The sequence below is a fragment of the Mercenaria mercenaria genome, chromosome 6, assembly GCF_021730395.1.
Source record: "Mercenaria mercenaria strain notata chromosome 6, MADL_Memer_1, whole genome shotgun sequence".
In the NCBI taxonomy this organism is placed as follows: domain Eukaryota; kingdom Metazoa; phylum Mollusca; class Bivalvia; order Venerida; family Veneridae; genus Mercenaria; species Mercenaria mercenaria.
Window position 1 is genome coordinate 60,234,612 of NC_069366.1, and position 17,701 is coordinate 60,252,312.

At 35.6% G+C, this 17,701-nt stretch overlaps 2 protein-coding genes across 2 annotated transcripts in view; both read right to left on the bottom strand.

Moving 5' to 3' along the window:
• LOC123548760 (uncharacterized) overlaps window positions 1–17,701 on the bottom strand; it is a 169,156-nt gene that overhangs the window by 103,741 nt on the left and 47,714 nt on the right. The window lies entirely within an intron of this gene.
• Window positions 1,167–6,420, bottom strand: LOC123548764 (uncharacterized). The gene is made up of 3 exons (XM_053546586.1): window positions 6,392–6,420; window positions 4,115–4,699; window positions 1,167–3,992 (listed from the first exon to the last, which is right to left on the bottom strand). The coding sequence occupies exons 1-3, from the start codon at window positions 6,418–6,420 to the stop codon at window positions 2,600–2,602; spliced, it is 2,007 nt and encodes a 668-aa protein (XP_053402561.1). The 3' UTR covers window positions 1,167–2,599.

Genomic DNA, 17,701 nt, shown 5'->3' on the forward strand with positions numbered 1-17,701 from the left:
TCTTCTTCTAATGACTTGCCTCTCACCATTCTTGGTACACCAACCCACTGTAAGTGTAGACTTTGTATCCCTGTATTGGAGCTATCCAGCTAGCTGCAATACAGATGCTTAATTATATAAAATATGTTCTTTGTTGTACTCTATATATTCTTTCACCTTCATAGCTGGAGAGTTATTAATGTCAACATAGCAATGCAAATAGAAACATTTGTTTATGATTCCAGTTCATGATTAAGTCCCTGAAGAAATTTAGAAGTACGGTTCCTTGGTTGGTTATGTTTCGAAAGAAAATGCAAATGTTGGTTAAGGAAATAAAATCAATAGTTTGTTCTGTTACACACACGTAGTACATCAACTTGGAACATATTTTTGAAAAAAAGATATTGTAGCTTTCGAAAATCAAGATGTTAGGCTTCTGAATCGGTGGTAAAATTTAAGAAAATTAAAAAACAATAAAGATTTTACGTAATATGGCCTTTATTCAGTATGTCTACGTTCATGAAATTGTCATGATGGCATACAGACACTAAATAGAAAAATTGCGCGAAAAAAATGGTAGTCGCATAATGGCGGACACAAATAGTCCTCAGTTTTTTGCTCTATAGAGCTATTTCCCTTATTTTCTTTGCATTTTTTTTGCTAAAATCACATGACAGATCTATGCTTGACATGTAGGTAGCATTTTCATAATGAAATAACAACATGACAAAATTTTTCATGGAAACTTAGATCATACACCACCAGTATAATTTAGAGTCTCATTTTTTAACTGATTTTGCAGTTTTTTGCAGAACCCATTTGTCAGCCATGTCGGCTCAAGGTCAAGGTCACAACTCAAGGTCAAAGGTTTGAGCCTACCATTTCGTGTCTGCTCTGTATCTTTTAAACCTTTTGAAGGATAATAATGAAACATGGATTAAATGATCACCTCATCAAGACGATATGCAGAATTGATGAGCCAGCCATGCCGGCTCAAGGTCAAGGTCACAACTCAAGGTCAAAGGTTTGAGCTCTGTATCTCCTACACCCCTTTTAGGATTTTCATGAAACTTTGGCCGAATGATCACCTCATCTAGATGTTGTGCAGAATTCATGTGTCAGCCTTGTCAGTTCAAGGTCAAGGTCGCAGCTCATGGTCAAAGGTTTACCATTTCACCTTACATACCAGTGGCGGGGGGTTTAGCTGTCTTTCAGACTGCCTTGTTATCCTTCACTTGGTTGGTCTCTTAATGCAATTTGAACTGTACATTCTAGACGAAATTTAATGCACAATCATTCAGTTTCTTACAGAACTGTTAAATATAAAAATCATGTTCTAAGAAATTTGTTCACTAAATTTTTATAAGATATTGTGGAGTTTGCAAAAACAGAAGTTTACTGAACATGTTACAATTTACATGATTTCATTGACTTATAGCATTATTTAATACATATGTTACTATATATAGTAACAAAAATGAATGTGTTTTCAGCAGGTTATTGCTTTCACGCACTGATTATCACTTATCGGCTCAGGCCGAAAACTCATAATCCGCCCGGTGAACACGTACGCATGAAACAAATAGCTACATAAAATGTCATCATAGACGTCATAATGGTTTGTCACTAGTCTTCACGTTAAACCATTGTTTATCACAAAATAATAATGCTTGGCTTAAAATTAGTAATAAAACAGGACATGCCCATTATTTACTTTGGAGCCAGAATTCCGAGTTTCAACAGTGTTCGAGTATGCTTTGTAAAACTGCATGATTCGCACCAATTTTGAGGAAGTTGCGGGTTTCTTCTGAGTGATAAAGTTATAACTGCTTTTCATAAACATAGATCTAAAATAAGATATCTAGATCTACTAGCTGTTGTTAATAAAAATGCATTTTTTTTGTTTTTTTCATGAACTTGCTCAAAGTATGTGTTGTTCCACATATTTAGCATGGCGATTTGATGAGTTTGTTGACACATTATGAATTTACTTTTAGCTCCTGACCGACAAGAAATTCTGTAGATCTAATTCAATAATTTGTGTAAATGTGCAAGAATAAGTTTACTGTAGTACACTCACTTATGACCCCAAATTGCTTCCAGCTATGAACAAACACAAACTTTGAGACAAGAGTACCCCAAACTATTTAGCCAATGAAATTTAGCGACAAGAGTTGTAATTCTATCTTCCCTGAGAAGTGCAACAAAACGTATGTATTAAAGACGTTAATACATGCAAGAGCCTGGCCGGGAGGTGATAATCGGCCCGGAAATTGAATAATGGCCCTCCCGGCCAGGCTCTTGCATGTATTAACCTATAAATAATACCTGGGAGAACATAAAGTCTGTTCTCAAGGTACATATATATTGCTGTGGCAATATAATGTTTGTACTAAAGGCAGATATAAATTACTTTGTGTAAATTATATGTCCATTAATTAAATCTTCATTGATTTATTCATTGACTTTAACATTAAGTTCTCTAAATTTACCATGTATTACAAGTTTTATATATAAAATTTAATAGCCACAGTGTAGCAGGGCACAGCAGCTTCATGTAGATACTCCATTTCCTGCAGTACCATGTTCAGTTCAGTGTATTTTCGTGCATGTTAACTATTTAATTAAGAAGTCTACAGATAAGAATGTTTGCAGCATTGTTTCTTGCTTGGATATTCAGAGAACTCATGTAGCAGTGTAAAGCATCAATAGGTCGGTTTTCCTGTTCCATACACTGTCCTAGTAAGTTCAGTGCTGTTTCCCTGTGACCTAGGTTTTTCACTGTATCAATGGTAGTGACAAGGTTTGCAAGTGCACATTGTTGGTCTGTCACTCTCTGAAGAGCTCCATATGTCTTGTACTGTAGAAAGTAGAGGTAAGGTAGAGAATCTACCACAGCCCAGTCCATCCAACAGTCAGATATTTCATTCCTTTCAAGCCTGTCCTCTTGTGTAGACCTAAACATTTCATACTGTAGCTCTTTAGGAACACAGCAAATTTCACATTGCAGAAATCTGACACAAAATGCTGTGATATGTTGTATCAGTTCTTCATTTCCAGTGGTACATTTATGCATGAATCCTTGCCTTAGGTAATTCGAGGGATGATCATTACATGCAGGTTCAACAGTATTCAGATCATACTTTTCTTCTATATTCCTCAGAACAAACTCTGCTCTTTCCATATCTCCTACACAGTATAATGCTGATGCTAATTTCAACCCACCAGATGACACATCTGAGTGCAAACCAGTTGAAAACCAGCCCAGTGCTTCTGGAGATATACTATGAGTAGTGTAAATGTTGTGAGATGCTATCACAGATCCTAGTGAAGAAGAAAGTAGAGGTGCTAAAAGCTTCAGTGATGATTTTTCCAAGCTGTTTAAACCCATTGCTCTGTACATTCTTGTTAGTGTTAATGTAATGTCTGATAACCTCTTATACATCATTTCATTTCCATCATGCATTGATTCTAAAAGGCACGTGTGATTTCTGCTTATGCTAATGGTAATATTATATAGCAGCAGTGTTGAAATTGTAGCATACATTTGGGCTGGAGTTACATGATACTGAAAAGCTTCACCCATCTTCACCTTTACTTTTAGTCTTTTACCAAGGTCATCCATGGGAATTTCGAGTAGTGATTGACCCTTGCTTTGTATGATCTTTTGTAGGATTTCAAAAACTCTGACTTTGTTATGAGGAGAAATTCTTCCGGCCATCAGGTTGTTTTTAGGTATTACAAAATGTGGACAGTTTTCTTTTCTAACAAAGTTCTGTAATACTGTAAGGCAGCACATTAAACATGGGAGTAAGTTAGATTTCACCCAGTTATTTGAACGTGTATTTTGGATACAATGAAATAAAACAGTTTTGCACATGAAACTTGAAAGGACACCATCACACTGAGGATTTATGAATGTTTTAAGAATCATCTTCATCAGAATATAACATCTTAATTGTGTGATGTTTAAACTGAACATTAGACACCTTTCAGCTTGAGAAGTAGATATTCTCCAAGTTTTTCATTCTGGCCATTTTTACTGCTCACTGGTACAACAAAACATCCTGTAGTCTCACAATATCTCTTCATGTCTTCTGTAGGCCATCTTCCTATGCCTTGTCTTAATAACCACGGCCGGGCTTCTGCAGGCCATGATTTACAGTGGTGTGCTGGAACTAAATCTTTATCAGCAAAACCACGCCTTCCTTGTGTTGAATGAGCTGGACCATTTATTACAGTTCCTGCTGTAGCAGGATTTTTAAATACTGTGTTCTTCGCCAGCACTTTACCTCTGCTGACTGTAAGGTCACCGACTAGTTCATGATCAGTAGGAAGAGGAACAGGAAGAGGCTCATCATCCCTCAGATATTGTAGTAGACAGTAACCTGGTGATGTGGTCTCATCCTGGATCATCAGTAGATTGAGCTTGCCAGGTTGCCACTCACTCCAGTCCTGTATAACATTAAACTCACTGGAGCAGTAGAGTGTATCAGTGTCTGAATGGAGTCCTAATGTTGTAGACCCTTCAGACTGGCTGCCAAAATGAAAGGTGGAAATGTTCTCACCCAGCAATATGTCTGTACAAATCTCCATAGTTTCCCTCAACAAGTAAATCCTCCTTCTCTTCAGAATCATTCTCTTATTGGCACCAATATCATTGAGCACCTCTGACAGTTTCAGTGATACAGTACGGTGATAATCAGGATCTTGAGACATTCTGGAAATGTAAAACAGCAAAATACTTATAAACTGAATTTGTATTCCAGTTGTTTATTTAGATCTGAATTTTAAACTAAAATAGCAGAGGAAAGAAAGCAATAATATGAAATATTTCCATTTATTTTCTATATACATGAAATGTATTTGTATTTGTGATACTGTATTATGAATTACACCTGTTATAGGGTAGGAAATTTTTTTGTTTTTTTTTTAACAAAATAAAATTTTCCATTAAAACAGTTGCCATAAAGATATAGATTACCTTAAAAATAAAGTGCCTGCCTTAACTCACCTTGAAAAAATTTTCTTATGCAGTGTGATTGTGTTTATTGTCTAATTCCCTGCCATAAATGACATTAAAAAAAACAATTTCCAATCTATTTTCTGTTTTAATTTTTTTGGAAATTTAATCAAATTTACTTCCTGAACAAAGGGAAGTAATCCATTCACTTAGTAAGATAAGAGCAACTGCTCATTATTCCCCTTACAGTTTAGCTTGCACCATGATTGATGTCTGCAGTCATTTGTCTGCCACCTTCAGGCATATTGTAATGTCCTTTTAGCAGGACATCTCAACTCCTACTGTTTAAACTAGTTAAAGTGAAACTTAGTATACATTATCAGTATAATGTTGGCAAGCGTTTGTTATTTAAGAATCATGGATTTGCCGATACTATTCTGTCGTTCATTTCGCATGAGCACCGAAAAAATAGTTTCATTTCTTATATTTACATTATATTTCCTTTCCATTTGTAAAATATATAATGGTATGAATTGCACATAATTTGTAGCATTTAACATTAAAATCAGCTTCCCGGCCATTCTGTCCACCAGAAAGAACAACTTCGACGTCATCTAGACTAAGGAACGTTCTCCCTGACTATACGCGAACGTCATCAAAACAGTGGTCGGTTATCACTTAGCAGCAATGATGTTACTTTTGCGCCTTTCCTTTTGCTGTTCATACAAAATAAACGTCAAAAGTTTCAATGGAAAAGAATAGGGTGAATGTAAATATTTCGACTTTCATGTTCTATAAATATGTTTTGAGCAATGGCACATTTTAGGACTTAACAATATTGCATCTACATTAGTACATTGTATACTCAACTCCAGAAATATTGCATCTACATTAGTACCTTGTGTACTCAACTCCAGAAATATTACATCTACATTAGTACATTGTGTACTCAACTCCAGAAATATTGCATCTACATTAGTACATTATGTACTCAACTCCAGAAATATTGCATCTACATTAGTACATTGTGTACTCAACTCCAGAAATATTGCATCTACATTAGTACATTGTGTACTCAACTCCAGAAATATTGAATCTGCATTAGTACATTGTGTACTCAACTCCAGAAATATTGAATCTACATTTAGTACATTGTGTACTCAACTCCAGAAATATTGCATCTACATTAGTACATTGTGTACTCAACTCCAGAAATATTGCATCTACATGAGTACATTGTGTAGTCAACTCCAGAAATATAATAGAATCTGCATTAGTACATTGTGTACTCAACTCCAGAACTATTGAATCTACATTTAGTACATTGTGTACTCAACTCCAGAAATATTGCATGTACAGTAGTACATTGTGTACTCAACTCCAGAAATATTGCATCTACTTTAGTACATGGTGTAGTCAACTCCAGAAATATTGCATCAACATTAGTACCTTGTGTACTCAACTCGTGCAGTTTCCATCCTTAGTATATAATATGGCATCTACATTAGGATATTGTATAGATCTACTCAACTCCTACAGGTTTGATCCAACTGAAATGAAACTACTTTGTATACAACATCAACAAAAATTGAAAATAGTGGCCATGACTTTTATGTCTAGTACTCTTATTCTGGAGTAAAGCCCAAATAGTTAGTGGACTTCATTTATTATTCTGTCAGGCATTTTCAGGCAACATTTATTTCAAACAATTTTGACATCATTGGTGTTTTCTGTATAAAATCAAAGGATGTATCTAAGAGGAAGTGTTTATTGTTAAGCTGTAAATAATTTTACAAATGGTCTGTTAATGCATGGTGTCTATGCCAGAATGGTAGAATTCATTATATTTGTCTGTAAAAGTCTTATACATTTATTACACCATGGCCCGTATTCATAAAGAATCTTAGATAAAAATATATCTTAGAAGTCAACATTTTCAAGTATTTCTCACTTTTGACTTAAAATCTGTCTTAGAAACATTTTTGCCTAAGAATTGTTCTAAGAACAAATTTTTGCTTAGAAAATATCTTAAGTAGGCGATTTTTCTCTTAAAATTTAAGACAGGTGGTTACTTATCTTAACTCTTAAGAATTATCTTAGAAAAGTCAAATAAAATGGACGCCAATGACCGCAATTAAAATTTAGCAGTAAGTATAGCTATATCTTTCGCTCAAATAGTATTTTCGGTAATTTTCGTTGTTTTTTCCACTTTCCGCAACCCTTTCCGTGATTGAAGGGAGGTAAAAGTGATAGAACTTCCATTTATTTTGTGAATACACAAGACCGATTTTTCATCGAAATAATACGTACTAAAACATCGTCAGGTTGAACTAGAGTGCCTGCATTATACAAAGAATATAGTCTTTTATCGACAAGGAATCTGCATGACTCAACTAGATGGACTCAACACTTCCTAATGCACTCGGAATCTTAGTTTGACTTTGAAATTGCATGTGAATCCGCCGGATAATCTTCAACGTATAGAAGGCGATCGTTGGATTCAGTGTGACTATTGCAAAGGTTGGTGGCATCTTGAATGTGCTTTCATTGACAGTAATAGTGCTAAGAAAATAGAGAGATATAAAATTGTATTTCCATGTTCTCTGTATGTGCTTGAAAATTCCTCATGAATTTTAAAAGACCTCAGTAAGATTGCAAGTGGTTATAATCAGAAGGCAGTACCAGATGATAACAAATCAGACTCTTTTAAGGAAAATGAGAACATAAGCCAAAACTCTTTAAATGTCCATAAAACAGACTCAGAGCAGACTACAGTAGCAACAGTCCCTACACCAAATTTTATTGATTTAAGCAGCTTTGTCCAAAATGATGTGAAGACTTGTCAGTTTGAATCAAAAGAAGCGTTATCAAATGAATCTGACAATTGCACTAGAACGGTGAAGGGCAAGTCGCAAGTCAAGAAAAAGAAGCCTGAGGCAGAATTAGACAGTCCAAGTAAGATAGAGAACTTTGTGATTATTGATGGTATTGAGGAACCAAATTTATTCAAGGACAGTAGAATAATCAAGAGAGAGATAAAGCAGAAGAAAAACATTAACGTTAAGCTGGCCTATACATTGTCAAGAGGTGGTATTGCTGAAAATAAGGAATACTGTGAAAAACTTCTGGAGGAGTGCCAGAAGGATCCTTTAACACTAAAGGGGGCAAACTTAAGTCCATTCCAATGCTAACACACCAAGGTGTACATTCAAAGATGTAAGCCCTTATGTAATTGAAACAATAATTCAAGACACAGTGTTTAGGCAGACAGGGATCACTATTAAATGCAGAAGACTACACTATAGAGATACAAATAAACCTTTGCCAAAAGTTGTTGTGACATGTGAGTCACATGAAAATATAAAGGATTTGTTTCAGTCAGAAATCGTTTTTAATCACAAAAAAGTGCCAGTGCATTCATACAGAACAAAGCGTAATACACCAACTAGATGCTTTAGATGTCAGCAGTTTGGTCATATTGCTTTAGTTTGTACTAAAGAGCTTAAGTGTGAAAAGTGCAGTAATAATCATACAGGTAAATGCTCTGATCAAATAAGGTGTGCTAATTGTGAGGGACATCACCCAGCAAGCTCAACACAGTGTGCTACATTCATCAGTCTCCGGGAAAAACTACAATAGATTAACAAAACAACATAGTGTATATAGTTTTTTGTGTTTTTTTTTCTTTTACCTTATGAAAGTTATTCAATTTCAATCTTTGATTCCATGAAATTATTTGTATGATTATAGTTGTTTTGAATGAAGAAATGAGAAAATCAATCAAAATGAAAACTGCACAAGCAAATGTGAGGTCATTAAATACCTCATTTCAGTTGCTAGAGAATGTTGTACTGAAAGACAATATAGACGTTATTGTATTATCTGAAATTTGGCATCCTGAAACAAAGATAAAAGACAATATTAAAAATAAGTGACATTGGATAGCTAATGAAAGAACCAGTAAAAGAGGTGGAGGAGTTGCTTTAGTGATGACAAAAATATGAAAGTGCTTCAAAGAAAATAAAATCTGGAAAGTAGATCCCTCGGAAGCACCGAGAACAATGCAAACACTGAAAATTGCAGACTCGGTTTGATTGAGTCTGTTCATGAGCAGTAATGGAAAATGCAACACTGCCCACGCCCCCTAGCACCGGCTTAAGCATTATTCAGTCTTCAAATCTAAATGAATTGAAATCAGTGATCCCGGTGGACCAGAAAATATAACAACACTGACTTGTATAGACAAGATATTGAAGCTGTATGGTGTAATGTTTACTCAAAAGAACATAGATATCTAGTAGGGTCAGTGTATATTCCACCAGGAGATGAGGATATGCTCAAGAGACTATTAGACAGAGCATTATTGGATAAAGACTTCCAGTGTTACTTCTTGGGGACTACAATGCACATCATCAATACTGGAATGATCAAAGTCATAACAAGCTTGGTTTGATACTACATGAATATCTAATAGAGAAAAATTTGTATGTACTAAATGATGCACAACCTACAAGGAAGGATAAAATCATAGATCTTACTATTTCAAACATAGACCTTTTAAGGAAGATTGACAATTGGAAAGTACAGCAAGAGAATTTCTTAAATACTGATCACAGCATGATAACATTTGAAATAGGAGTTGAGGAAGAATTAATAGTGAGAGAAAAATGGGACTTCGAAAAGACAGATTGGATGAGGTGGAAAGTAGAATGTTCTGCATGTGTTGAAGTTTAGAAGGAAAAAAAAAGAAATCATAATAGTCATGTAAATGAGGATTATGAAGAATTTATTGATGTAATCCTCACCACTGCTGAAAGAGTCATACCAAAAAAGAAAATTTGCAAATACAGTAAAGGTTACTGGTCAGAGAAGCTATCGCTGTTTGCAAAAATATTTAAGACCATGAGAAGACAGTTCCAGAAAAGAAGTGATGAGAACAACCTTCAGCAGTTAAACATTGCTAGGCAAGAATTTAAAGAAGAAGAAGAGAGAGCTTAGTCCGAGTATCTAGAACAAATTGTGGCCAAAATGGATTATAAAGATAACCAGAAATTCTGGACTGTGGTCAATTCTGTTAGAAATCAGTCCTGTAGAAGAGTAATCCAGCCCTTAATAAGAGAAGATAAGACTGTAGCTGTCACAGATGAAGAAATATTTTTTGAATTTAAGGAAAGGTATGGTAAGGAAACTTTGGATGTAGTAACCTATGACAGAGACTGGTACCAGGAAGTTGAGCAAGAAGTATCAAACATGGAGACAAATGAAAAGGCCAAAATATCAGAAAGAAATTACACATCCTACTGTGAATGTGAAATCAGTGACATCACTTTAGATGAGGTGATCAATGCTATCAGTATATCAGCATCCAATAGTGCCCCAAGTCCAGAAGAAAAGATATTTACAACAATGCTGAAGAAAGGAGGAGAAGCAATACATTAAGGCCTTTGGTACATATTTCAAAAGTCATGGGAAAAGGGAGTTCTACCAGAAGCTTTTAAGTTAGATCCAAAAGTAATGCTTCCAAAACCAGGCAAAACTGACAACAATGTCAGGTCTTATAGACCAATAACACTAGAAAGCGTAATAGGTAAAATGATGAAAAGAATTCTGTCGAACAGGTTAACTTGGAAACTGGAAGTTGAGGGGGGTTTGTCAGAGTCACAAAATGCTTATAGGAAAAATAGGTCATGTACACAGACTGTGATGCGAATTGTTAATGCAATAGAAATGGCACAGAAAGCCAAAGAGTATGCTGTTCTAACAATTATGGACTATGAATCGTGTTATGAACGGATCTGGCGAGAAGGACTATTGAAAAAGGCAGCAAGCTATGGTGTGAATGGCAGACTCTGGTTATATTTGAAAACTTTTTTGAACGATAGACAATACTATATTAAAGTAAATGATTATAAGTCTCCTACATTCAATTCCAAAGTTGGAATTCCACAGGGGTTGGTCATTTCACCAATTCTTTGCAACATGTACACCAGTGACGCCCTCATAAGCACCAGGGGAACACATACAGAGTTTGCTGATGATGCTAGTCTGCTTAACTGTCTCTGCTTAACTCAGACAGTAGTTTGCAAGAAGCAGTTAGGAAGACAAACAGTGATCTAGACAGCATAGCAACTTGGTGTAATAAGTGGAACATATCAATAGCACCTGAGAAAACAGAGGTACTTACCTTTGGAGACAATATCACTGATATGGACAGACAACATGCTGCTGTGAAAATGAACAGTATTTCACTCCCTATTGTTAAACACAAAAAAACTATTAGGAATCACTCTGGACGATGAACTTAACTTCAATAAACATATATCTGATAAAGTTGCAAGTGGGTTTAGTGTTCTGAACAGTTTAGATAATTTTGCCAACTCTCATGCTGGCTGCCCACAATCAACATTCATGAGACTGTACAGGGCGTTAGTACTACCAGTAGTTGATTATGGAGCTGCAGCTTTGGTTTCTGCCGGAGAAAAGTTCAGCCAAAATATGGAAAAGATCCAAAGAAGTGCAATGTTAAAAGCATCTGGTCTTCGTAGTACTAGCACACATACACTGGAGATACTAACAAACTGCACACCACTTGATCTTCACATCAAACTCAGACAGGCTCAAGAAGTGATCAGAATAGGAGCAAAACATAATACAGACCCTTTGAAATCTGACTTTGATAAATGGATGACAGACGCCAAACAGTTTAGAGGAAAACCAACATCATTTCAACTTCTCTTAGCAAGATTCAACGAAGTACGAGACAATATTGAGATAGAAAGTATAGAGAAAGAGTTTGGGTATAACAAGGAGTTATTTGGATTGTCAAGAGTTAAAGGTTAAGTAAATAAAGAGCAGTTTGGAGAAAGTAAAGAGGTACAGGTTGAAAATATTCGAGAAATATTAGAGGCATGCAACAAGCAAGGCATCTTAGTATTTACAGATGGGTCATTATTTGGAAACCCTGGTCCAACTGGTGGTGGAGCTGCTGTCTATCTGGAAGGGTACAGCAGTCAGTCATCCTTTTAAACAAAGGAGTAAGCAAAAATGGTAACAATTTCTCAGGAGAGGTAGTTGGTGTTGAAATTGCAATTGATTTTTTAGTAGAGGCAACTCACATAATGGATAAGAAAATACGCTTTTTTACCGATTGCCAATCAGCTATCATTTCGGTCTTCTGCAAAGAAACACCTGCATATAAAGTGGAGACAATACTGAAAATAAAAGGCAAAATTGGTTTACTGGAAGATCGCCGGAACACAGTCACAGTGCACTGGATACCTGGCCACAAAGGTCTGAAAGGCAATGAACTTGCAGATCAACAAGCAAAGTTAGCAGCAAAAAGCAAGATTGACAGTACAGATGAAGGGACAGGAATGTTAGACTCAAGGGATGCAGTTAGAATTATGAAAGAAAAGGTTAAGCAAAAATGGAACAACAAGTATATACACTCTGATAAAGTTGACAAAATACAGGAAATATACACATCTGTAGGAACCAGGGATTTATTTGGGGAATTCAGTCGCAACACATTCAGTATATTCAACCAAATGATCAGTGAACACTGTAGATTAAACCGTCATATGGCCAAGATTAATGTGGAACAGGTTCCGGAGTGTGACCACTGATGGGTTGCAGTGAAAGACACAACAGTATGAGGATTGAAATGATGGAAACTGTGGAGGAGTTGCTCCACAGAAACTATATTCAGTGTGGGACAGTTACTCTAAAAGTATTAGCTGGAGAGATTGAAGAGGCTCCTGTGTCAGTTAGAGAGGGTATAGCCGCTGCCCTTCAAAATTTCTTAGTGAAAACAAAGAGATTTAACTAAAAACAACGTCCCTCAAGCTATGTAAATTAAGTAACATGAGTAAAAGTACCAGGAGAATACAGTACCGAAAAGACGACAACAGCACACGTGTTCATTGGCGTCAGTCATCGCCATGACCTTCCGGTCAAAAACAGATCAACAACAACAGGTAGGTGCGCATGCGTGGTTTCTGGTTGTGTTTTTTTGAAAACAGAGAAGAAAATTTTAATATTGGAATTTCATAGCATTTTTGAATGAGACACCATCAGAAAAACCTGGAATTCTTCATAAATAATTGTTCTCAAAAATTCTGAAACATTTTGTGTAATTTTAAACGCTTAAAAGGACGTTTTTCTCATATTTGAAATTTTGACAGTTGGTGAGACCCACCGCGACACGGTTGATTACCTCGCAGTGTAAACAAATTTTTGGCAGAGTTAAAGTATATACGGAAGTGACCACTTGGAAAACTCATTCCGAAAAGGCAGGAACACCCGTTTGCTTCTGGAAAAGTGTGCAAAAACAAGAGAAAACAACATCAAATCAGCGGTTACTAGGGAGTGTAAACAACTACGATCAGCTGGTAACAACTTCCGGTAGACGACAACGACGATTTTTTTGACATTTTTTACAGCCCTGAAGTTTCACAACACCGATAACAACAAAAGAAAGTTCAAGGTCAGTCATTTATATTTCCTAAATTTCATGCAAGAAGCAAAAATATGAAATTGCAAGATGGTGAGGCGTAGTGCGCGAATCTCAACCAAGTCGAAAACGAACAGGGGTAAGTCATTTAAAGAATCTAAATTAAATGAGACTGAAGTAGATCTACAAAGCTTTGAAACAAAAAACAATATAAAACAAAAAAAGTGTAGAAAAAACCCTGAAAGTCTCTGATCAGTCAACAGATGAGACTCCAAAAAATTGCCAAAAGCAAAAAGCAGCAGTGAAAAAGTGTTGTGTGCTGGGTGTTTACAAGATACTCCACCAGTCATAAAATATTCTGAGGAGGCCTAGCTACACACTGGTTATTCGGGTACCTACTCGTGTGAGCGATACCGCCCTCATGTGATTAATGTACATGTTGGTGAACAGGAAATTCACACCTATAACAGGTAATTATTCCGTATTTTACTGACAATTTGAAAAGTTTTAGTATTAAATGTGAAAGATCATACTTTAGCTATCTCCATGTCAAATATCTATCTCATATGATCTGAATAACTGTGAAAAACATACGTTTTTTGTCACGAAAATGAAGATATTTTAAGGCGATGGTATATATTTTCACGATTAATGGTATTATTTCGGATTATATTATAAATTTTTTGTTAGGAAAATGAAAAGCAGTCATTATGTGTGTTAGTCATTGCTTTCATTTCACAAAAACTTGAAGCATGTAGTAAAATTAGATCGATTTTTTCGAAGACAATGTCTAGAAAATAAGATACCTCTGACGATGTACCATGGTACCATCCTCGTTGTTTCTGTCAATCAAGCGGATACCGTCCTCGTTATTGAAATGAACATTACATTGACGCAGATCCCTTTTCTAAAATTTAGCGATAATATGAAATGACCAACTAGGATGAAGATAAAACTTTGGTTTTTTATACCCTCCAGCTACTGGAAGCAGCCTATCCGAAGAAAAACTTCTCACATAATTTCTTCAAGTTCGCTTTCAAGATCCATCTACATAGACACATTCTTAAGTGTATTTTCAATTGCGACTTCCGTACGTTTTGTCTTGTTATTTAAGTTATGGGGTACAAAACATTTGCAACAAAAAACAAAATTAAAATTGTTCAGAATGATATGATTTTTGTCAAATTTTTATTGGGATCGACCCATGTTGAGCTTCATTTTGCGGAATACAGCCAGTAATTCGGTCGAAAATGTGCTTCGTTTGAATAGTTGAAAGAAGTCAGTAGTAAACAGATCCTTGTTTTACCATTTTTTGTGCGAAAATTCGTGTAGAACAAGTGCATTAATCACACCTTTTTACTGCTGGAATACATAATGCATGGAATGAGATATGTTTATACACGTCACATACAAGTTTTGCTGATCGAAACCTAAAGTAGGGGGTTAATTGTGCGGACAGGAGCATATACGCGCCATTAAGGGTAGCAGACCACAACTGACCGGCATTTTACTAGGAACTATTCAACTCCCACTTTATTTTTATCGTTACTTTAACTTAATAAGTACGATAGAACTTTCATGAAAAATAGGTGTTGGAAAAAGTGATGTTCTATTAGAAATAGAATATTGAACTACTGGTGTACAATTTATTAAATGGTAAAGAAGAAAAGATAAACTGTATACTTTACAGGTTCGTGTATATAGACACCATCAGCAAAATGTAAATTATCGTTCTTCGTGTATTCCGCAATATTCTTATTTTAGAATGTCCCTACTTTGATTTGGACAGAGTAAAATATTTACCAAATGACTTACAACTGTTAAATGTAATGCGATTTCAACGTTTATTTCAAAGTAATGATAGTACTCTTCTTTTTAAGTTTAATAGCATTGTTTGTACAGAAACTACTTCAAAGTTTTAGGTAGGGATAGGGTTTTGTCACTGGTAGTTATTTGCTGGTCAGTTAAAACAATGTTTTCAACCTGGTTAATTCTGAATGTACACCACCTTCTATTTTTTTAGCTTACAACATATTTGTATCAGATCTGTTATGACCGTAAAACTACTGTTTTATTTTATGTATTAGTGTTTGTGTTGTTAAACATTATAATAATTCTGATGCCGTGTGGGTCTAGTTATAAATAAAAACTTGAAAACTTGAATCTCACAGATTTTCTCCTAGACGTACATTCAGCGTTTACAACCGCTGTGAAGAGTGTGTGAACAAACACTAAAAAGAGATAGAATCTGATACCCAGACTTCCATCTTTAGTTAGTCACCTGTAAGACACTTAAATACAGTAGTGTATATTGTATGCACTTGTAAACAAGTCGCCTAATAAGCACTATCTTAACGGAGGGTGCGCCTATGAACAGAGGCAAATATTACAAGATGCGATAAAGGCAGATTTATGAAGCCGAAGAATCTCCCTAAACGAAACATGCCCAGAGAGAGGGTCCAATTTCCCTTTCAGTAAGAAAAAAGGTCTAAACATAAGCACTTTTGCTTGGTGTGCGACAAATTTGTTCGTTTTCATAATGAGACTGAAGGAGAAACAGAAGAACTTCAAGAAGGCAAGATGATAAAATGCGTAGAATAGAGGGTGGTTGTGGGGGAAGATTTAATATTGGTGAAATATTGCTAACACGATCCACTCCCATTCTTTACATCTTTAAAGTTAAAATTCTAATCAGATAGATCTACTAAAGGTCGGGCTTCACATTTCCAGTTCTTATTTCCAGATCCCCAAAGCAATTACCTTTATTTGCGTTTATTTAGTGTACCGTATGCGGAAGCAATCGCTGCGGGGAGTTTTATAAATGTTGATTGACATAACGAGGATGGTACCCATGTGCAAACGGGTAGGTATCTTTGTTTATTTTCATTCATCGTCAGAGGAACCATCAAAAACAGCAACAGGATGCATATAATTGAAATTTTATCAACAAAAGAACTTGTAGCTACATGATCCAAACGTTTTGTAGTTGAGTATGTATAGTTCCATCAAGGTGAGTGGCAAATTCAGTTATCTCAACTTTGAACAAAGAAAAATACGTCTCAAAACATCAAAAACGTGAATTTCGCTACATTTCTTCAAATTTTATAGTCATATCAATATTATTGAGGACTGATATTTTCACCAGTGCAAATAATTGTATTTCCTCGGACGATTCTGTCTTTAAAATGTTCAACATGCTTAAATATGAGTCATACGTTGGCATAGTTTTTATATATCCTATACAACCTACATGTATATAAATCACACGAGGGCGGTATCGCTCACTCGAGTAGATACCCGAATAACCAGTGTGGGCTAAAGTGTGATTTCTGTAAAAAGTGGTGGCATCTAGATTGCGCAAAATTAGACCCTGAAAGTGCAAGAGTCCTCCAATTCATAAAATATCCTTGTGTTTTCTGTGTCCTTAAAGACTCGCCGTGGGTGAAAGATCGTATTGTCACAGAAGATCAGACTGCACAAATTATTGATAAGGAAGTTGATCCAAAAAAAGATCAAACAGAAGTTCAAGCAGATATTATTAAAATCCCGATTAAAGAAGTTGTGCATTCTAAACGTAAGGTTGTCACAGAACAAATAGATAGTGAAAAAGTGGTCTAGTTGATCCTAAATTCAATTTAGAAGGACAAGATTCTATCATCGTCATTGACAATATTGACGGACCAGGAAAATACAAATCCTCCAAAAGAATTGAAGAAAGAGTGAAAGAACAAGAGGGCCAAGATGGCCCTAGGTCGCTCACCTAAGAAACACACCATAACAGTGTAAAACATGTCTGACCTAGTGATTTCATGGAAACAAATATTCTGACCAATTTTCATTAAGATTGGACCAAAAAATTGGCCTCTTGGGATTAAACAAGCATTTTCTTAGATATGACCTAGTGGCCTAGTTTTTGATCCTAGATGACCCATGTTCAAATTTGACCTAAATTTTATCAAGGCAATCATTCTGACCAAAATTCATGAAGATCAATTGAAAAATACAGCCTCTATCACATACAAAAGGTTTTTCTTTGATTTGACCAAATGACCTAGTTTCTGACCCAAAATGACCCATATTCAAAGTCGACCTAGATTCAATAAGGCAATCATCCTGACCAAATTTCATAAAAATCAATTGAAAACTAGAAAATGCTTTTGTAAAAAAGTGCATGTCTCCCCCAATGCAAAGTCCTATAGGCAAGAAGTCAATAGGGGTCAGGAGCGAAAGTCAAAGAGACACTGATGGTTGGCTGCAATAGGGATCATCTACTTGGCATGTCCAGTCATCCCGCTAAATTTCAACAC